The sequence below is a fragment of the Apus apus genome, chromosome 3 (assembly GCF_020740795.1).
Source record: "Apus apus isolate bApuApu2 chromosome 3, bApuApu2.pri.cur, whole genome shotgun sequence".
NCBI lineage: Eukaryota > Metazoa > Chordata > Aves > Apodiformes > Apodidae > Apus > Apus apus.
The window spans coordinates 40,979,924-40,998,832 of NC_067284.1; the positions used below are offsets into that span (position 1 = coordinate 40,979,924).

An 18,909-nucleotide genomic window follows, 5' to 3' on the forward strand; every position below is an offset into this window, starting at 1 on the left:
TTTCATGTCATACAGCATACTGTCTAGATATTGAAATCTATTGGAGTAAAGAAGATTTTAGAAGTCTTTAATTTTGATTTTACTTTTTTTGAAGTTAATATTTTCTGACAGACATAAGAATGTGCAGCCTTTCAGCGATGTTGTTTCGCGTCTTGTCATGATATTCTACTGAGGCCATAATTAAACTATTTTCTTTATCTTCTACCCAGAATTCATTTTGTAGATTAATTGGGTTTTGCTTAACTACGCTTCTGTGAGCATTGTTTTAATAGCTAATAGCTTTTTGACTTGTCTTTGAAGGCTTAAATCTGTCATTTTAGTATTCAATCTGTTGTATGATTAAGGTGTACTAGAATGCATGGTTTTCATGAGCAGTACAAATCCACAAGGTTGCTTCTGCATAATTAAACTTTGGACAATGGCTCAAGCTTGCTTCTTTTTCTCCACTTAAAGAAATTTAAACTGTCCCTTTTTGCACAATAAAGTGGTTCTTCCGAATGGTGTACCACAGATGCTTTGATAAGACGTACTTTAAAAATTAGAAAAGGACTTTTAAAGGGCTTTACTTGTTTCCCTGCTCCTCCAATATGCAGGGGTGGGATGCTGTAAAAATTTTATTTCTATTTTTAAACAAGCTTAATTCATAATGAATGTATGTTTAACTTTCTGATGCTTTATTAGATGTTTTTGGGAAGTTTTGGAAAGAAAAAAAGGCAGAAGTCATGTCACTGATCTGTATGTTCCAATTATGAACAGCTAAGCTACACCTAAGTTATCCCTGACAGGTATCTGTCTAGCCATTTGTTCAAGACCTGCAACAGGGAAATTACATTGTTTTCCAAGGAAGCCTATCCCAGTACTTCCGTTTCTTTGCGATTGGGAGTTTTTTGGGGTGGGTGTTACTTTCTCTGATGTCTATCCTGGAACTTAAATATTTCACTATTTTGGTGGAAGATTTACCTCTTTTACATGTGGAAGAAGAATATTGCTGCTACTGCATGCAGGTCAAGGAAGGCTTTTCCACTAGTGGACAATATATGCCATTCAGCACCTTCATTCCTCAGTTCACATTTAACATCCATCACACCCCCCCAACATGTCTTGTTTGCATTTCCACTTAATAGCTTGATAATTTTTAAAACCTCCTTCCCCACACTTGTTTCTCCAAGCTTTTTGGGATGCTTCTGTACCAAATTCTAATCCTAGGTAGTAGCTTCATTAATTTTTCAGACTGTTTTTCTACATACATACATTTTTTTGAGTCAGCAAAATACTTGTATTCACAGAGCAGCTCTGGTATCTCAGCATCACTTATTTCTCTCACTCAAGTACAACAGGAAGAGAAAACATTGGACAAAGCCATGACATTGCCATCACTTTTATGTATTGCTTTGTGTTACTCTACAACACATTGGTACTCGATCCTTTGATGTAGGAGTCTTAGCTCTTTGAAGTAAGCAGCCAGTTTATTTTTACATCTTTTTGTTTTATAATACTTTGTAATTATATAGCTTTGTGTGTGAGAGCCTAACTGGTCTGTTGTTCATCAGTCATGTATTGACTAAATGTGTCTTATGTACTTCAGAGGATTTGAAAAATACTCGTTACTCTCCACAGAGACAGCAGCTGTAGCAGAAGTTGTTCTTAGTTCTTCTTGGTCCCCTGTTAGGGAGGAAATGGGAGCCTGGCCTTTTATATTCCACCTCTACATTCACCTACACATCAAAGACAATTGGAACTCTGGCTGCTGGCCCATGAAGACACCCTTTGGAAATCTGCCCTCATGAAAGAGATGGGTGTAAGAACAGGGAGCCACCTCCACTTTTGCGTTTACTCTGATTGTTGTGACTTTGTCCACATTTGTAATATAAGATTCAAAAAGAAACCAGTTTTGATAGACAGACTCTATTTTAAGTTACTCATCCAAGACATATTATTAGTTTATTTTTATGGCTTTTGAGTTCAAAGTCTTTTTGATACCCAAAAGACAATTGTGAACCTTACAAAAAATTACGTACTTTGACTGACAGTATCTTTCAAAAGTTCAAAAAGACTAACCAGTGTGCCATATCACTCCTGAATGTAATCCATTCCTGATGAGATCTTCATCTCAGTTGAGGAACAAGTATAGTACTTCATACATGATGATCCTTGCAAGATACTCTATATTATACTATTCCAGTGTACAGCTGAAAATTAAAAAAATAAACAAACAAACCAAAAACAAACAAAAAAAACTTAATTAATAAAACACAGTTTCTTACACTAAAGCCATTTAAAGCAGTGAGAGATTACAAACAGAACTGTAAACTTTGGACCAAGTATTTTGCGGGATTTGGGATAGAAACCTGATTTTCTTAGTGCTTTATAAAACTAGAGCATCACTGTTTTTCTTGATAATTTGAAGAAGAAAACCAGCAAGGTACATCCCCTTGTGTACATTGTTTAATGTGCAGAAGCTTTTCCAACATAGTTAGCAAAACAGTCTGTGCTGATGCAGGAAGAAAAAGTGCACATAATGTCTCCAGCAGGATTCCAGTTTGGGGATTTTTGCTTGGTTTGGTTTTGTTGAGGTTTTTTTCTGGACCTTTTGACTTCTATCATTTTAAATAGTAATCCTGTCATACTGATTTCACTTCATCCTTTATTATCTTCTTCTCATTGTATTGATTAAAATCCCATTACTGTTAAAAAAAGCTTACTTTACTACTTGAGGCCAGCCCCTTTTTTATCTGATAATCTGGTTTACAAAACCCTCCAAGGAATATCTTAAGTGTGACCATGAGTATTAGTGCATGGATTGTGATAGTTTTTAAGACATACTTTTTGAAGGAACACTTGGTACTTCTCATTTTTCTGCTCTGCCAAGGTGTAGAGGTCTTTCAGCCTTTTTTAACTCTATTGAATTATTTGATACATGAAAGGAAAACTAATTTCCTTCTTCAGGATATTCACTACTTAAAAGTATCAGAGTATGACATGGATTACTGCAAAAAGATTATGGAACAAAATTACTTTTTCTTTAAAACTAAAAGTCTTGTCTAATTTGACTTTACTGCATTTTCAAGGTAGTGTTTGTCTTTTTGGTGGTGTTTCTCCTGTTTCTGGTATAATCAGATTGCCTTGGATCATAATTTTTAGTGCATATCTGAGAATTAAGCCGTATTGTGCTGTGCCTTGCTGTCTGATGTAGTCAGCATCATTGGTTTCTTGTAAGTAACTCATCTATAAGAAGAGCAGCAGCTGTGTAAAAATATTTGTTGCTTCAAGTAATTATAAGTAGATTAAAGCTGAAGTTCTGGATTTGGTGGAATGCAATTGAATACTTGATAAAAGAGACACTACCACAGGAAAAGTGTAATAAGGATATTTTCCTCAGGTGAAAATAAGGTGCATATTAGATTATGAGCTTGTTGTTTGGGTTTTGTTTTTTCCTATCTGCCTGCTAGACAGTAGGAAATATTCCTATATACTCATACCTTAGTTAATGAATTTGATAATATGTTAGTCATTGGTTGATTTTTCTTGATCACACGAACAATGGGGGACTTGATTAATTTACTAAAACTTGATCCAGTGAAATAATATTTACTGTTTCTTAAACCATATTGCCTTATGTTTGGAACAGAAGTATAACATTCAGGATCTGAAACTGATAAGTAATATGGATATCTTCACTTGCCTAGTGCGACCTGAAATTAATATCATTTGAGAAAAATAGGAATAGCTCCTTATCATTAAATTGACTATTATACTGAATAATATGTACCATCTGTAAATGTATAAAGCGAGGAAAAAAGAGTCTATAGCTTGCATGTAAGTGAGTACTTCTTTAAAGTAACTGACTTTAATTTTGATTTTCAAATAGTTATGGGCATCGAAGGATAGAGCTGTGCATGAGCAAATGTGTCATGTGCTGGGGAGGGAAAGAAGAACAGTTGGTCACTGTATTTCTGATTTCCAGAAAGAGAACCAGTTAATAGAAAGGATTTATACAGTGATACTGCTGTTTCAGTCAGGCTGCAGGGATTCTCTGTATTCATATTATCTGTTGTCTCTTCAGTAATTTTAATGACAGTTATAGGATTTTTATGCTTGATCACTATCTGTTGAAGCCAACAGGACTTTTTCTGATGGCTGTGAGTAAGGATCAAGCCCTTAGTGACTAGCATTGAGAAAAAACAAATGTCATCTGAGGCCAGAACAAATGGATTTATATGACACAGCAATGTGTGGTTGAAGAGGAATGAGAAGACTGAAGCAGACTGGAAAAAAGGGATATTTATACTTTTCTTAAAGCATTTGTCAAAATAGATGATGTCTTTAGCAACAGTAGTCTAGAAAAGACTACTGCAGGTTTTTTTATCTGGAAAAGCTGTCCCTTTCAGTGAACCAGAATGCCTTTTCTGTAGTGTTTCTTACAGCTGTCACAGCATCTGGGAAAGCAGATACTGGAGAGAGGTTTCCCTCGACAGCACTGGTGTCTTTGTATTGTACATATTTAGATTGATATACCTATCTGTAAATGCACATGCAAGTGTAATTTGTAGCATTTGTAAGTTAATGTTATGTCAGATGAGTATCACAGCTGCAAGTCTTGTGACAAGCTGTCCAGTATCTGAAACCACTGTTGATCCAACAGCCATGTTAAAAAGGAGAAATAATTGACTGTCATCAAAAACCTTTGGTGGAGGTTCCTTGCTATAAAACTGCTTAAAACAGACCTTTGCAACTTGTCAGCCAATTATATTTAATAATGGAGCCATGCAGTTAGCATAATGATTTTGTTTCTCAGTTCCAACATTTAATGGTACCACATGCAAAATCAAGCACAATAAATGTGATTAAATGCTTTGAAAGACTTTTTAAGTTAAATAACTGTGAGTCCACTTTAAGTATTTTTCTTGATGTGAGAAGCTAAAAAAAGCTAATTGAGTTCAGAAAAGTAAAAGAGTGAAAACAGTTTTTAAAGTTACTGTTTGGTGATAAGGAATGAATATGATATGGGTAAATGAGAGATACAGATATATTTAAAATGACAGACATGGACAATCTAGTGTTTTACAAGATTAAGGGTTGGGAAGTGGAAAAGTGGGAACTAGTGGCTGGGTGGTTTCATATATCCTGTCACTTGACATCCATTGCTTTGATGCTTTCAATCTTTACCTGCTCTGAAATGAAAAGACTGGATACTTGTATTTTGTCCTGACTAAGAAGATCAGTGGTGGCTTTCCTTGAAAATGTGACTCCTGCTTTTCTCATAGAGAAGCCACTGTTTTCACAGTATGTCAGTACACTAATACACTTAATAGTTTTGAGTGTCCTTAACTTGAACAGGAGATGACCACTGTTGCAGGATCTCTCCATCATAGGCAGCAAGCAATCTTATTTAATGTGAAATGTAAAGATCTGAACTAAGCTTTAGACGTACACAAGCAAAGTTAGTTTGACTTGTAGTATTAAAAGGCAAGGCAGAGAAGAAGTGAACATATATAAATGATGTTTCTCTTTGACTCCTCCAAAATTTTTAGTTATTTTTATTCCCAGTGAATCTGTTAAGGAGGTGGTTTTCCATTGGCTCCTTAGAACCTGGAGTTCTTGCTTTGCATTTGTTTTTTGTTGTTTTTGTTTGTTTGTTTGCTTGCTTGTTTGGTTGGTTTGGAGGTGGAGGGGCTTTTTCTTTGGTTCTTTGTTTGGGTTTGGATTTGGGAGTTTTTGTAGACTGTCACTAACACTGAGTTATACCAGTTGCTACAGTAGGGAATTTGATTCTAATACCTTCTTTTACACTATCTAACTTATTATTGCATGGACGGCAGAACTGGGGACTTCTATTCATGACTTTTCATTTCCTGTTATTTTCAGTTTTCTTCAGAGACCTGATTAAAAGTAGTCTTATTATCTCTAGCCTTGCTCTGTTGCGTTATATTCCCTCTTGCTTTTTTAGTCCTTGGAAATTGATTAATTAAACCTTTAGTGCATAAAGTAATAGGAAACATGAATTGTTTAGTTTATTCATTAGTGTCTTGTGGGAGACATGTAGCTATGTCTGTGCTGTGCTCAGGTAACTTTTATCAGAAATTAGTACAGTAACAAGTACAGTTACAGTACAGTTTAGATGGTGACACTGAAAATTACCTTTAAACACTTCACATGTCTCATAGTGACATTCCAGATCATGTACACTGCTGGGCTACTAATTGTCTCTCCCTGTCTCGCACTCCTCCATGTGGGTGTGCATGCGTGAGCTTACTGCTCTGTTGGTTTGCTGCAGGGTGCCAGTTCTACAAGCTTGGATGCCCCTTTAGAGCACCAGTCATATGAAAAGTGTCACAGGGCAGACCAGCCATAAGGCAAGGATTTTACGAACCCTGCCAGTTAAGTCCTAAAGAAATTCAGTATTTCTCCACAGAGAAATGCTGCAGGAATTTGACATATGCCAAGTAGCCCAACATCTTGAATGGACTGATGAGAATAAGATACTCTGGTTATTTTGAGCATCAATAGACAGTATCACTAGATCCAGATGTTCAAAACCCATGTGTCAGATAATGCAAGAAGTATCCCGGGGTGTCTGGTTGTGATGAGATCCTGTGGAGGAGGGGTTTTATTTTTTATTCTCAGCGGCTGACAGACTTCATTGTGTAGAGTAAAGCATGATGTTCCCACAGGCAATTTCACTCGCCTTTGCTTATTCTCTGCTGCTCTCCAGAGGCAGATGAGATTGTCTCTCCTCTTTGTCTTGGTCGTCTCTGTCATTTTGCTCTCCACCTGCATCTTGGCTCCTCCTGCTCTCTCTGCCACTGTTTCCACTCTCTCCAGTGTCCATTCATTTCAGTATTTCTCCAGGACCCAGTGTTACTCTGACCTAATCATGACTAAGTAGTTCTCACCACAACGGGGCTAGTCGTGTTGTGATAACGTCGAGTTTGATGGTGGTGTTGAACAGTGTCTTCTTTTACTCAGCAAAGAGTTCTTAGTGGGATTTCATGGACTATGACTTGGATATGGAGAGTACATAACTCTGGCTTCCTCAGTGTGTTTATATGCACACTTCTCCAGCACCTTTTCCACCACTGATTTGATCCTTCAGGGAGGTGGGGACCTGTCCTGGCATTGGACCCAGCACAGGCTGATACTGGACATTTCATACTTCATGCACCTTCCCTTTCCTTCCCACTTTTACATTAACAGTGCTCTTCAGTGCAGTTTCAAGAGAAATTGTCTGTTGGATGGTCACCTTGAGGAAGATCAGCCCACTTGATAGCATTCTGTGATTGTTTAACTTTTTGCTTGCAAGAACAGTAAAGAAATAGTGACCATTCTAGAACTGCTTTAAAGGTCACTGGGTAGGTTTCCTTACAAGGGTGAAAGGTAAAAGTGTTGGCAGGAGGGTAACTTTTGTTCTTGATAAATTTAACAACAGACGGTGCAACCCTACAGGTACTGTAGGGTCTCTAAAACCACTGATAATCTTCAAGATCTGCAAAACTATTCTGACTGGTCCTGTCTTCCTAAGATTGACAAGGGGAGCAAGGAGACTGTTTCCTCTTCTCCTGCTCCTTTACAGAGACACATCTCTGTAATGCTTGGATTGGAATGTATGCCACATATATTACCTTTGGAAGACCTCATGGAGAAAAACAGGGATCTCATTTTAAGATCTGCTTCATATTAGCATCTTTTTGGAGCTGTGCTGGTAGTTTCTCACATGATGAAGGTCAGCCACAGTAATCTGACTTTTCCTGCTCTCATGGTCTCTGCCAGATGATGATGTGCCTGTGCCTCCAATACAAATGGATGCATCTCCTGGCCTGGCAGAGCTAAAGTGGCCTGGAGATCAGCATATATTAATGCTGCATATGACCAGGCAAACAGACAAAATTAATGTTCTTAAACTAATGGCTCTTGATGCTTTGCCTCTTCATTATCTCACTTGTTACAGTAAAAAAAAAACTTGTGCTCTGTCTGTCAAGGCAGCATAGAATCTTTTTTATTCCCTGTCGTACTGTAAAATGAAGTAAACACTTTTGTTGTTAGTCTTCATGCTGCAGTTGCTGATGGTACTAATTCCCTATCTGCCTCCTCCTGCTAAGTCAGCATCCCTCAAAATCACCTCAGCAGGTAATTGCTGGAGTCAGTCAGCCTTCAGGGAGGGCAGCTCAGCTGAGCAGGAAGCTGCCAGCTGGGCAGTGATTAGGCAAAGGCAATAGTTACCCATTCGTTATCACAGCTGGAAAACTACCCAGCTGCTAGCATTTGCCTAAAAGATTTTCCTCTTTTATTTCTAAAGAGGAATAAAACAGACATCAAAAACTACCACATAGGCTAGCTTAGCTATTTAAGTTTATTTTTCTGCCATCTCCAGCTGTTAAGACAATGTGTAAGAGGTGCTTAACCAGATTATAATAATTTTCCTTTCTCTGAAAAGGGATACTGTGGAAAAGTCAGGAGGAGTTTGTCTGCCTTGATTGATGTTGTCTGGGGGTAAAATAAGGTCTACTTAGGAGTGCAAAAAGTTAATTACTATTTATTGGGAGCTGGGACAGGGCGGGGTTTATGCTTGCTGCTGGGGCTAGAAACACACAGCTGCAGTGCCAGCCCTCTCGGGGGTTTCCTGGCTGACTGTGCCCGAAAGGTGCTGTCCTGGCACCTCCTGCCCCTAGATTTGGGTGGAAGAGTTGAGTACCAGTGGTATAGGCAAATCTGGAATTTCTGTGTTGTCATCTGTCTTCTGTCAAATATGGGTGTGGATTATTTGCCAGGTATGGGGAAAACAAAAACATATTTAATATCTTTGAAATAGTAACAAATCAATTATTTCAGTGCTTGTGACAGACTCTTACGTTGAGATCCCATAAGTGGTACCCTTGGGGGGGTTATGTGTGGAGAATTTTTTTTTTTTAAATAATCTTTTGAGCATATAATTTATCAAATACAGTAGTTGAAACTTTAGCAAGCATTGTCTGTGTGCTCTTGCTGGGGTTTTTGTTTGTTTTAAAAAGTATGAACCTATAATAAAACAATTTTTCATCGCAGCTTCTTTATAAATTAAATCATAATTCATAGTTGATTAGCATTGTTAGTTAGCTGCAGTGCTAACAGGAGAAACATACAGCAGAAGAGTTTGAAGGGAACCTCTTCTGAAAAGTATAATAAGCTTTTAACTTCCCCAGTTTGGTCTGTGGTATTGGATTTACCTTCTCTCTTAGCAAGTCATTGGCAAGGATGTGTGTCTAATGATCAGCACTGGTTTCTGGGAAGAGAAGAAGCCACTCTTCATTTATTTTTGTGACTTATTGACAAATGGTTTCATTCAGGGCAAAATAAAAATTATTCTTATGAAAGCATATTCAGATGCGGCAATCCTAAATAATGCATGAAGCATTAGGTAGGTATGAAAATGACCTCTGAAGATCTTCTTTTGACTGCCATAGTGACTCCCTTAGCTAGGGAATCACACTATGCAGCTATCGTATCCATGGCATATTTTTTCCCCATTATTTGCTTATTTTTATGTTGGAGTGTGAGTCACAAAGTATGTTTAGAGCATTTTGTTTAGTTTTGAGTTCACTCATTTGCTATGTGCTGGAAGCTTTTTTGAATATCTCCCAGGGTCTAGTAATGTCTCTTCAGGAGCTGACTGCATAGCCGTGCATGCTGGACTGACGCCTGAAGGACAGTGTTAACTGGAGCCAGAAGCAACGCTGTGGCTGCTTCAGTTGTCATGAGGGACTGTTCAAAACTCACCTGTTTCGCTGCTCCCAAGGATGAAAAATATGAGAGAATATCAGGCATGAAAAATAGTTAAGGCACTGAATTGCAACTCTTGGGTTCTACCGCTTGTTGAAACGAGCTTGTCAGTTTTGACTTAGAGCACCTATCTGAGAAAAAACATACAAACAGCCTCATTATTTTGCAGATTTGCCAGAAATACGTTGATGCCTTTTTATTTTTTTCCAACTAGCTGCTCCAACTGAAAACAATAAAATCTATATTAATAGATGGAACATAGATATTTATTTCTACTTTTCTTGCATTAAGAGTAAAGAATGCAAGTGTACAGTTTTCAAACCATCTTAAGAAAAATCTTCCACTCATGCTAGAACACATTGCTGCACGCAGAAAACCTCTCAATAGCTGTGATTGGAAAATTTTCTGGTTAACAAAATGCAGTACATCTGAATGTTCTGACAGGTTGTGTTGATAGCAGCAGACATTGTGGTGAAGTGCAAATAGGGAATTTATTAGGTTTTTTGCCAAGTTTGGTTGGTGCCTTGCTGCCGGAACAACTCCATGGTTCCACTTTGAGATTTATTGAGAAACATATTAAAAAAAAAAAAAAAAAAGTGGGCTTTTGCCAGTTGCATCATAACATGGTGACTTTGCAAAGCCTTGAAATGTTTTATTTTTTATTTTCTGGTGAGCTTTATTTACCAGTAGTGTCTTATGCCATCTCTTTTAATCTGGGTGATTTGGAAAAAAGCTACTATATTTTCATCCAGAAGTCAGCAGTTAAGCAGGACTTAGGCCAGCATGTGTCCCAGAGTGGTGCCTGTTTCTTGGGTGAATCACCAGTCTGTAGGTGAGTTCTTCAGTCTGTAGAGAAGAGGCTTCCAGACATGTTGTCTGCACTACTCACCTTATTTTCTGTAATATCTGACACATTTATTTATTTATTCTAACCCATGGTAAATTGAAGTGCAGGCAGACGGTAAGCCAGGTGGGTTTTTCTCTTCCACCTTTGTTTTCATCAACTGAAAAAAACATTCTAATCTTTGTAAGCTTGCTCTTAAAATGAGATATTCAGATCCCATACAATTTTTCTGTTTCTGTTGTACAAATACAATATCAAAGTTGGATTGCATTGCATTAGAGGATTTCTGTGTGTCCCAGCCTCTTCCACCTTTGTGGTCAGCCAGAGGAGCCTCATCTGAGCTCTTTCCTTTTGCTCTGCCAAGTTTTCCTTCCCCTCAGCACTCAGATAAGCTCAGTCACTTCAATGCTTTATGGTCTGGGAAAAAAAATAATCTATAGCATACCTTGGGGGGAAGTATCTGGCAGATGCCATGGTCATTCAGAAATGGGACAAAATAAGTCTGCCTATCAGTAGATAATATTCTGGGTATATCTTTGGGTGGCTTTCAGTTAGTTCCAGCGGTGCCTTCAGCTCAAGGCCAGGTAGCCAAAGGTGTTGTACAGTTTAAAGCTGTGACATTTCAGTAGAACACAAATGTGCTCTTTTTTTATAGACTTTACTCTGCTTTTAAAGTTTAATGCGTTTGTTTTTATTTTGTGTGTGTGGCAGAAATCTCAAAATAATGTCTTAGTTTATAGCTAGTGGGGAAATTACTTTAATGGTGTCTTCATTTCATTATATTGGTTAAACCAGTTATAGATACTTGACCTTTTGAAGAAGAAATTTTAATAACGGCTGAAGATTTCTATCATGATGAACTAAAGATAGGGTTCCCTGGTTTTTTGCTTCATTTTTTCATAGTATGAGTCACATTTTAACTCAGGAAGAATACCTGATTTTCATAGTTGTGCAAGTGCTAACTGATTAATGTAGCGGCTGCCTATGTGTCAAAGTAAAATTAAATTTGTATCTATATATGTGTGCTTAATGCTGTTTACATTCCAGTACCTAGTAAGTGTATTTATATCTAACATTAATGCTAGTAATATGCTGGTCTAATATGTTATTATTCACCTAGAAAGTTGGGTAACATTTCTTTAATTTTAAGGGTTTTTTCTGAATATTGCTGCTGGAAATTTCGAGGGGAAAAAACCCCACCTCTTTGTATTGAAACTTCAGCAGACTTTCCAGCCTGAATCTCAACCAGCATTAGCTTCTAGTGGGAATATAGCATAAAACCTGAGATAAGCTTTTCTGTGAAGTATCTGTAGGTCTCGATTAAAACTGAAATTAATCTTCCTGGTAACAGTGCTCAGGCAGACTATGCCTAAATACTTACTAAATTCTCAGGTACTAAGAACAATATACTGCCTGTAATACTTTTAACTGAAAGCCTATGCTGCATGTATTCAGTATTTTAAGTATTTTAATGAACAATTGCACTGTACAAGGAAGAGTTAGAATTGGCAAGTGCTGTGCTAAATACAGGGCAAACACTGGTACAGTGGTAAGTCTAATGGAGCTATTCATGAGCTAAAAGACTGGCTTGTTGCAAGAAGCAGTTTTACAAGCCTAAGCAGAACTGTATCGAAGCAATTTAAGGTTCTGTAGTAAAGTCATGGAAGGCTGCAAAAGCATGGTTTCTTACACAGATGTTAAGGATATTTAAAATTAATTTTCTTCTCTTGATAACAGTTTATCTACCACCCATTATATTTTATTAGCATTGCCTGTTGGATGCTTATGGTTCTTTTCTGTATTTCTCTCTCCCTCACCGTAGTGGAATCGGTCGAAATTGGCCATGGGCCTCTGGCGGCAGCAGCATTTTGGCAGAGTTTGGGACTTTGCATCTGGAGTTTGTGCATTTGAGCCACCTGTCTGGAAACCCTGTCTTTGCTGAAAAGGTTAGACTGTTCAGTCAAAATCATGTAAAAGATAAGTCACATGTTGGGAGACTAGTATCTCTGTGGAGAGATTTGGATTTTCCTCTGTGGTAAGCATTTGTCTCAGGAAATAGATGTTTTCTAGATGTTTCCCTGGTCACCTTGGCATCTTTCTGTACTACGAAGTCAAAAATCTGTTCCAAAATCATTGTGCATCAACTTCTTGTGCATAGCACTTACCCAGCTCCATGAAATATATTATTTATGTTTATGTCCTAAATTAGTGTTATATTAAATAATCAGACCATAGAGCTTTTTTCAGTACCTTACCTGAATGTGGTGAAAACAAAATTTGATATTTGGGGTGATATGTAATGCACCGTGGCTACCTTGTGTGATTTCAGCAAGTTTAGCCTTCAAAATGCTCAATAGTATCAGTGAGGTCAGAAAGCTCTTCTGTTGCACTTACTTTTATGAAATGTGCTCTCAACTTCCCTTGGGGGAACTAAAATCCAAAAAACCTCCTTTGACAAAGTAGTTGTTCTGCTTACTAATTCTTCCAAAATTTGGTAACATTGGATACTTTTTATTTATGTGAGCCATGGAAAGCAATTCTTCTCCTTTCCCCAGTTCCCTCTCAAGCAATTTTGCTTTGCTCTTTGGTACGTAAATAGTCTGTGGATCCTGTTCTTCATAATATACTATCATTTTTTTGGGTTGTTGCTTTTTTTTTCCTAATTAAGCTTCACTTTGTTTTGGTTTTTGTATTGCTCCAGGTAATACACAACACGCCCAACTGGCTCATGTTACCTAGAACTGATCTTATATCTCAAAATATATAATTAATAGTAAGACTCCAAATATTTAGCAATAGGTTCAAAAACAATTATTAAATTTAAAATTAGTAATTATTGTATCACGCTTAATGGACTGGATAACTTTGCTGAGATACCATTGTCAGCACTGGAACTCCCAGCAATTTGAATGTGTTCAGGGATTCATTTAAAGACAGTTTCTCTTAAACAAATCTGAACTGGGGGGTGGGTAGGTGGGCAGGAACAGCCAGAAATAGACTTATTAGGTAAAATAATTATCTTTTGACATATATGGTAATTTAATGTATCATAATCTCTTCTATTAAGTGACGAAATGTGGTGCTGGAAATCTATCTGGGTAAACTGCTCTTAAAACTGTTTAGGGATTGTGATTCCACCAACCTCCAGAACAAGCTGTTTTAGAGATGGCACCCTTGATAAAGGAGAAACACTAGAATAAACTTTGCATAGAAGTACTCATGGAATAATTCATTAGATGAGGTCTAGGACTCGTAGCCTGCGTCTGGGCAGTGACTGTTAGCAATGTAGAGTCAAGATGGAGAAGGCAGTTTGTGCACCACAACAGAAATCCTTCTGTGGCTTGGTGTAAGCTAATTTATCTTCTGTCTTGGCAGCTAGTTCACTTCATCTCTGGGCATTTAGGGTGTTGCAGTGAAGCTGTCAGTACCTCTTTGTTACAATTTCTGGTTTGTGGTGCTTAGGACCTTTACTCTCCCAAGTTGCTACATTTGCTTTTTCTGTGAGTGTTTAAAATTCAGTATAAATTATTTCATGTGCTCTGCAATGGATTGTACTGCTGGATGACTCCAGCTGCCGAACATCTGGACTGTAATTGTTTCCCCAGGCCTCTCATTTGTAGGGAGCTCCTTAGCAGTGCTGGTGGAGCATTCAGGGCCCATGGGTTCCTGCTGGGCAAGCTGGCTGTATGAGGCTTTGTTCCAGCAGAGCTCTCCTTTCCAGGCAAAACTGCTTTACAGTTCACTTCTGCATCTGAACTAGGTTATATAGGCTTAATATTTAATACCATTTCTGATTTGGGTATACAAAGAATATAATGCTCAAGTAGCTGAGCTTAGTTAAGGCAAGTAGCCCCCATGAATTTCAGTGTCCTGGGGAGGGCTGAGATATTCTGTATGGCAAGTCCTGAACTTCAGAGATTACTTCTGTTGTGTGGTTTCATAACAAGCACTTGACACGGCAGCTTCAGCATCCTTTATGTGATGATGTCAGCTTAGAGTATCTCTTAAAATAGTAGTATGATTGCACAGAAGTATTCTGGTATTTATGTTGAATAAGACTATTTTTAAAAAATTTTCAGGGCTATTTGCACTTTACGACTTTTATACTGACACTTTTATTTTTGGGGGGGAATGGATCAGTGCTCAGTGTTTTGTAACCTTTCCAATAGGTAATGAATATTCGAAAAGTTCTAAATCGACTGGATAAACCAGAGGGCCTTTACCCCAACTATCTGAATCCCAGCAGTGGCCAGTGGGGCCAACGTAAGTAGATCACTTCTTTGGTACTGTGACCTGTCTGTTGGTGTGCTGTTTGCAGTCATTCAGTTCTTTCAGTCACTGATACATGTCTTTTATATATATATATAAAGAACTTTTATGAAGTATAGAAACTCATACTGTATCTGAGGTGTTCTATGCAATGTAAAAAAATACTACAAATCTAAAAATAATAATCCTACTTGCTGTGTTTTAATGTACTTTGGTCTTTCAGTATGGCTCATGTTAACAAGGAAATGTTTGAATATGTATCCTTTTGGAAAGGAATTTGTAGACTACAAAATCTTTTATTAAAAAATCTAAGGTACTTATGAATCAAATTCCACATTTTAAAGTGGTGTGGCTCAACTGAAGGAAAAAAACACCCTAAAACAAGTCATTCCAGTTGAAACCAGCTGTGATTTCTGTTCAAGTTTAATGCTAATGACTGAGGAAGCAAACTTGGCATTAATCCCCTTGGAGTCATTACTGAAGACACCAAAATTAGAAGGGAAAGAATATGCTAAAATGCTTGAAGTATTTGAACTTCTAAGCCCCTTTCTGATGACTGAGCTTTTTCTTGTACATTGCCTTCTCCAATCTTGGTAACACCTTCAAAGCCTATGTAGTGTGTCGGATCACAATTTTAGAGACCCTGCTTCTTCTTTTTCTACTTTTCCTACTTAGGTTCACTCTACCACCATCCCATTCATGTGACTCAATGTTCTCATATTTTCCCTCCCTACATTATTGGAAGAAAACAAGCAAGACATGCTGTCTTGGTCTAAAAAGACATGGGCAGCTGACATGGTCCTGTAGATTATCTGTGTTGGACTATACATGAGAGGGAAAGGACTGGAGAAGTTCTCGAATACAACAGGTTGTTTAAGATGCAGCTAAGGTGGAGGTGAGGTTCTGGAGCCTTCATGGGATTGACTGTAGTTTTGATAGATAATTTTCACAAAGGCAAAGAACAGGTGTTTTATTTATAAAATATATTTTTAATGTTTTGTGTGTCAGTCTGAATTAAAAAGATGTCCAAAAAGATTGTGCTGCTCAGTCGTATTGTCCCATCAAGGCAAAGGCTGTTTTTCTTTACAAATTAGAAGTGTGGCCATCATTTTAGAAAGCCTTCCAATCTGCTACACTCTGAGGCTTCCTTCAGGTCACCATGTCACAAGGCCAGCAGCAGCTCAGTGTGTGTAACCATTGATACTCTGGCTGGCATGTTTGTACAGGCTCTGTATAAATCTACTGATCTGAGAGATGTGTGCCCACTCATTACTCGGTTTAGCACGGCTCTGTAAAACATCAAAACTTCCCACTGGAAGTGTTAATCCTACAGGAACAGGCACTGGGCTTGGTTAGAAGGCCACCTCAGCATCTCTCAGCCTGTGTTCAGCCAGGTCCAGTTATCTCCATCCTCAGCTAAAGTTAGCCACAGAAGATCAGCTTTCTGGTGAGATGCATGAGAGCAGATCTCTCTAGGGACTGACGACATTAGTGGCTCTGCCTGACTTTTTTTAAAGCAGGCTAATACTTACTCTGCCTTATGACCTTATGCCATTTCCCTGTTTTTAATAGAATTGTGTCTTGTGTAGTCCTTATTCACATTAAATACCAGTTTTTGTTGATGTGCACAGGAAACTTAGAGTTTATACTAGCTTTGCTTTCCAACAGCATGTAGTATTGACATAGAAATTAGCTTCCTGCACATGCCAGTAATGGACACAGATGTTGATGCAGGTCAGTTCCTGGCACGCTGAAGCAGCAAAAGCAAATTTGATCTTGTTTCATCTCTACCAATTCAGTTGCCTCTGATCACAGACTGATTTATTTCCACCTCCCCCCATAGTAGAAAATCAGAATGTGAGACTTGAGAGATATTTGAGATAGTATTTCCAGACTGTTTTCAGTTAATTACAACAGGAATAAAACAAACATCTAGACCATTAATTGGTACAAGACAGAAGTATTATCTCTCAAACATTAAGTGGGGAGAGGGGGAATAATTTCTGAACATTTCTCTAGCAATGCTGTAACTGTGAAGGACACTGCTGGATCACTGCCATTTTTCCCATAAATTCACTTAGCCCTTGTTATTTTGACAGTAAACTGACAGTGATCTGCTGCAGCGTCAGTTGAATTTTTCTACTGCAATAATGTATATAATAACAGGGCTTATTATTGATGAAACTCTGCTTGTGCTATTTAGTTTGCAAATGTCAGAGGTTTCTATGGTAATTTATTTAGGAAACCATAAAGGTCATTTAAATGCTGCTGTTGAAAAATCAGCCTTTGATCAAAGAAAATGTTATCTTTTTTTTTAAGAAGCCTCTTTTCCTTTTGGATCATGAACCTCTAATTAAATAAATGCTGTGTTATTTTTAGACATTTAATATATCATTCAAAAGAGGAGGGGGGGTGGAAGCCACTTATAATCCAGGTTATACAATTATAACATTATACAATGTATTTATTAGGCAAAGGGACAGTGTACATTTGGAAAACTAAATTATTTTTTGCATGTCTCAGACTGGTGGAGGAACAAGATGCAGTTAATAAAGTTTGAAAAGAAAAAAAGTGTATCTTCTACGTTTGCATGGCTTTTACAACCTGTTCAGTAGGTGAAAGGAGGCATTCTATGAAGACAAGAGATGAAGGAGGTTAAAAAAAAAATTATCTGTGTTCTTTTGAATTCCACCAACGGAGGCATAACTTTGAAGCTAAGACCAGAGCTAGGTGTAGGGAAGCACAAGCTCTGTACCTCCAACCCGTCTGCTTCTCTCTTTGCAAGCCTGGATTACCCCATGCATGTTCTGCTTTTCTCATACTCAGAATTTTGTGGTATGACTCACAGACTTGCTGCCTGATATATGCATCCTTTCACTGAAGACTCAATAAATTCCTTAAAGTTACCAGGCAGCACCAACTTAAAAAAGAAAACCTAGTGTTCTTAGTTTACCAGAGCTTAGAGAAACACGTGTGTGTGTGCGTGTGCATTCGTAGCTGTAGTATTTTATCTGTTATGAGGATCTATGATGAAGTCATGTGATAACCCATTAAAATTTTGCCAAGACTTTTTAAGGCTCTTGGACAGCAAGTGAGTGCAACTTTGTGGAAGCAACTGAGAACGTCACTAACTTTTACATCACTGGAAGAATCTGACTCAGTTGGTGTTAGTGTTTGCAGGGTCACGTCCTAAACATGTGCAGTTCAACAGTCACAGCATCTGTAGTACCAGATCATTTCACAGAGTAAGCCTTGGGCAGAATAAAGTAGCATTACAGCAATAATTGTCTGTAGATGTGGCAAAAGTCAAAAGTATCTTTTTTTTTTTTTTCCTCCCTTCTAGAGCCTCTGAGTTCAGAAAGCAGCCAGATGTTCAAAACTGTAATACTATTTTTAAACATATGGGTCGGCTTTTTGAAATACCATAAAATAACCTGCAGTTCAACTCTGCACCTAAGGAGCTAAAACATTTTGGCCTTTTTTATGAAGTGACTGAAATGGAGCATTAGTAAATAAAGATAATTGCCTGCATGTTATGAGGAGAAAACCTATATCAAATTAGAGAGCACTTTCTACTTTTTGTTTTATTCTAAAAACTTCCTGGTTTTAGAATAAAAAAAGATGACTTAGATTAACACATTTCTGTACTGGATATAGACTACATTAATTAGATGTTTAAAAAATAAATTCTTGTTTCTTTGCCATGAACTCCTGTGGTGCACTGTGGATATGGAACAACTATGATGCTTTAGCTTCATCAAAAACTTAGTAATTAAAGTTAAGTTTTTCCTATGGTTTCAGGCTTACTTTTCTTAAAAATTGTTGCAGGAAGAGATGTTTCAATGCATTAAAAGCACCGTTTCAAACTGTAATTTTATTGCCCAGTCTGAAGATGAAATTCCTGTTGAATCTCTTCCCCTTTTTAGATCACGTCTCCATTGGAGGGCTTGGGGATAGCTTTTATGAGTATTTGCTCAAGGCATGGCTGATGTCAGACAAGACCGATGAAGAAGGCAAGAGAATGTATTATGATGCTGTTCAGG

The 18,909-nt window shown here is 37.7% G+C and overlaps 1 protein-coding gene and 1 long non-coding RNA gene across 3 annotated transcripts in view; one reads left to right on the forward strand and one right to left on the reverse strand.

Moving 5' to 3' along the window:
* MAN1A1 (mannosidase alpha class 1A member 1) overlaps window positions 1–18,909 on the forward strand; it is a 138,622-nt gene that overhangs the window by 95,386 nt on the left and 24,327 nt on the right. For both annotated transcript variants that reach the window (XM_051612973.1, XM_051612972.1), the window contains exons 6-8: window positions 12,420–12,543; window positions 14,767–14,860; window positions 18,793–18,908. In XM_051612973.1, the coding sequence (XP_051468933.1) occupies window positions 12,420–12,543; window positions 14,767–14,860; window positions 18,793–18,908 (334 nt within the window). The remainder of the gene's footprint in view (window positions 1–12,419; window positions 12,544–14,766; window positions 14,861–18,792; window position 18,909) is intronic.
* Window positions 2,098–18,909, reverse strand: part of LOC127381986 (uncharacterized) — a 35,275-nt gene continuing 18,463 nt past the window's right edge. Inside the window, exon 3 of the long non-coding RNA XR_007888840.1 lies at window positions 2,098–2,189. This is a non-coding gene — a long non-coding RNA (uncharacterized LOC127381986). The remainder of the gene's footprint in view (window positions 2,190–18,909) is intronic.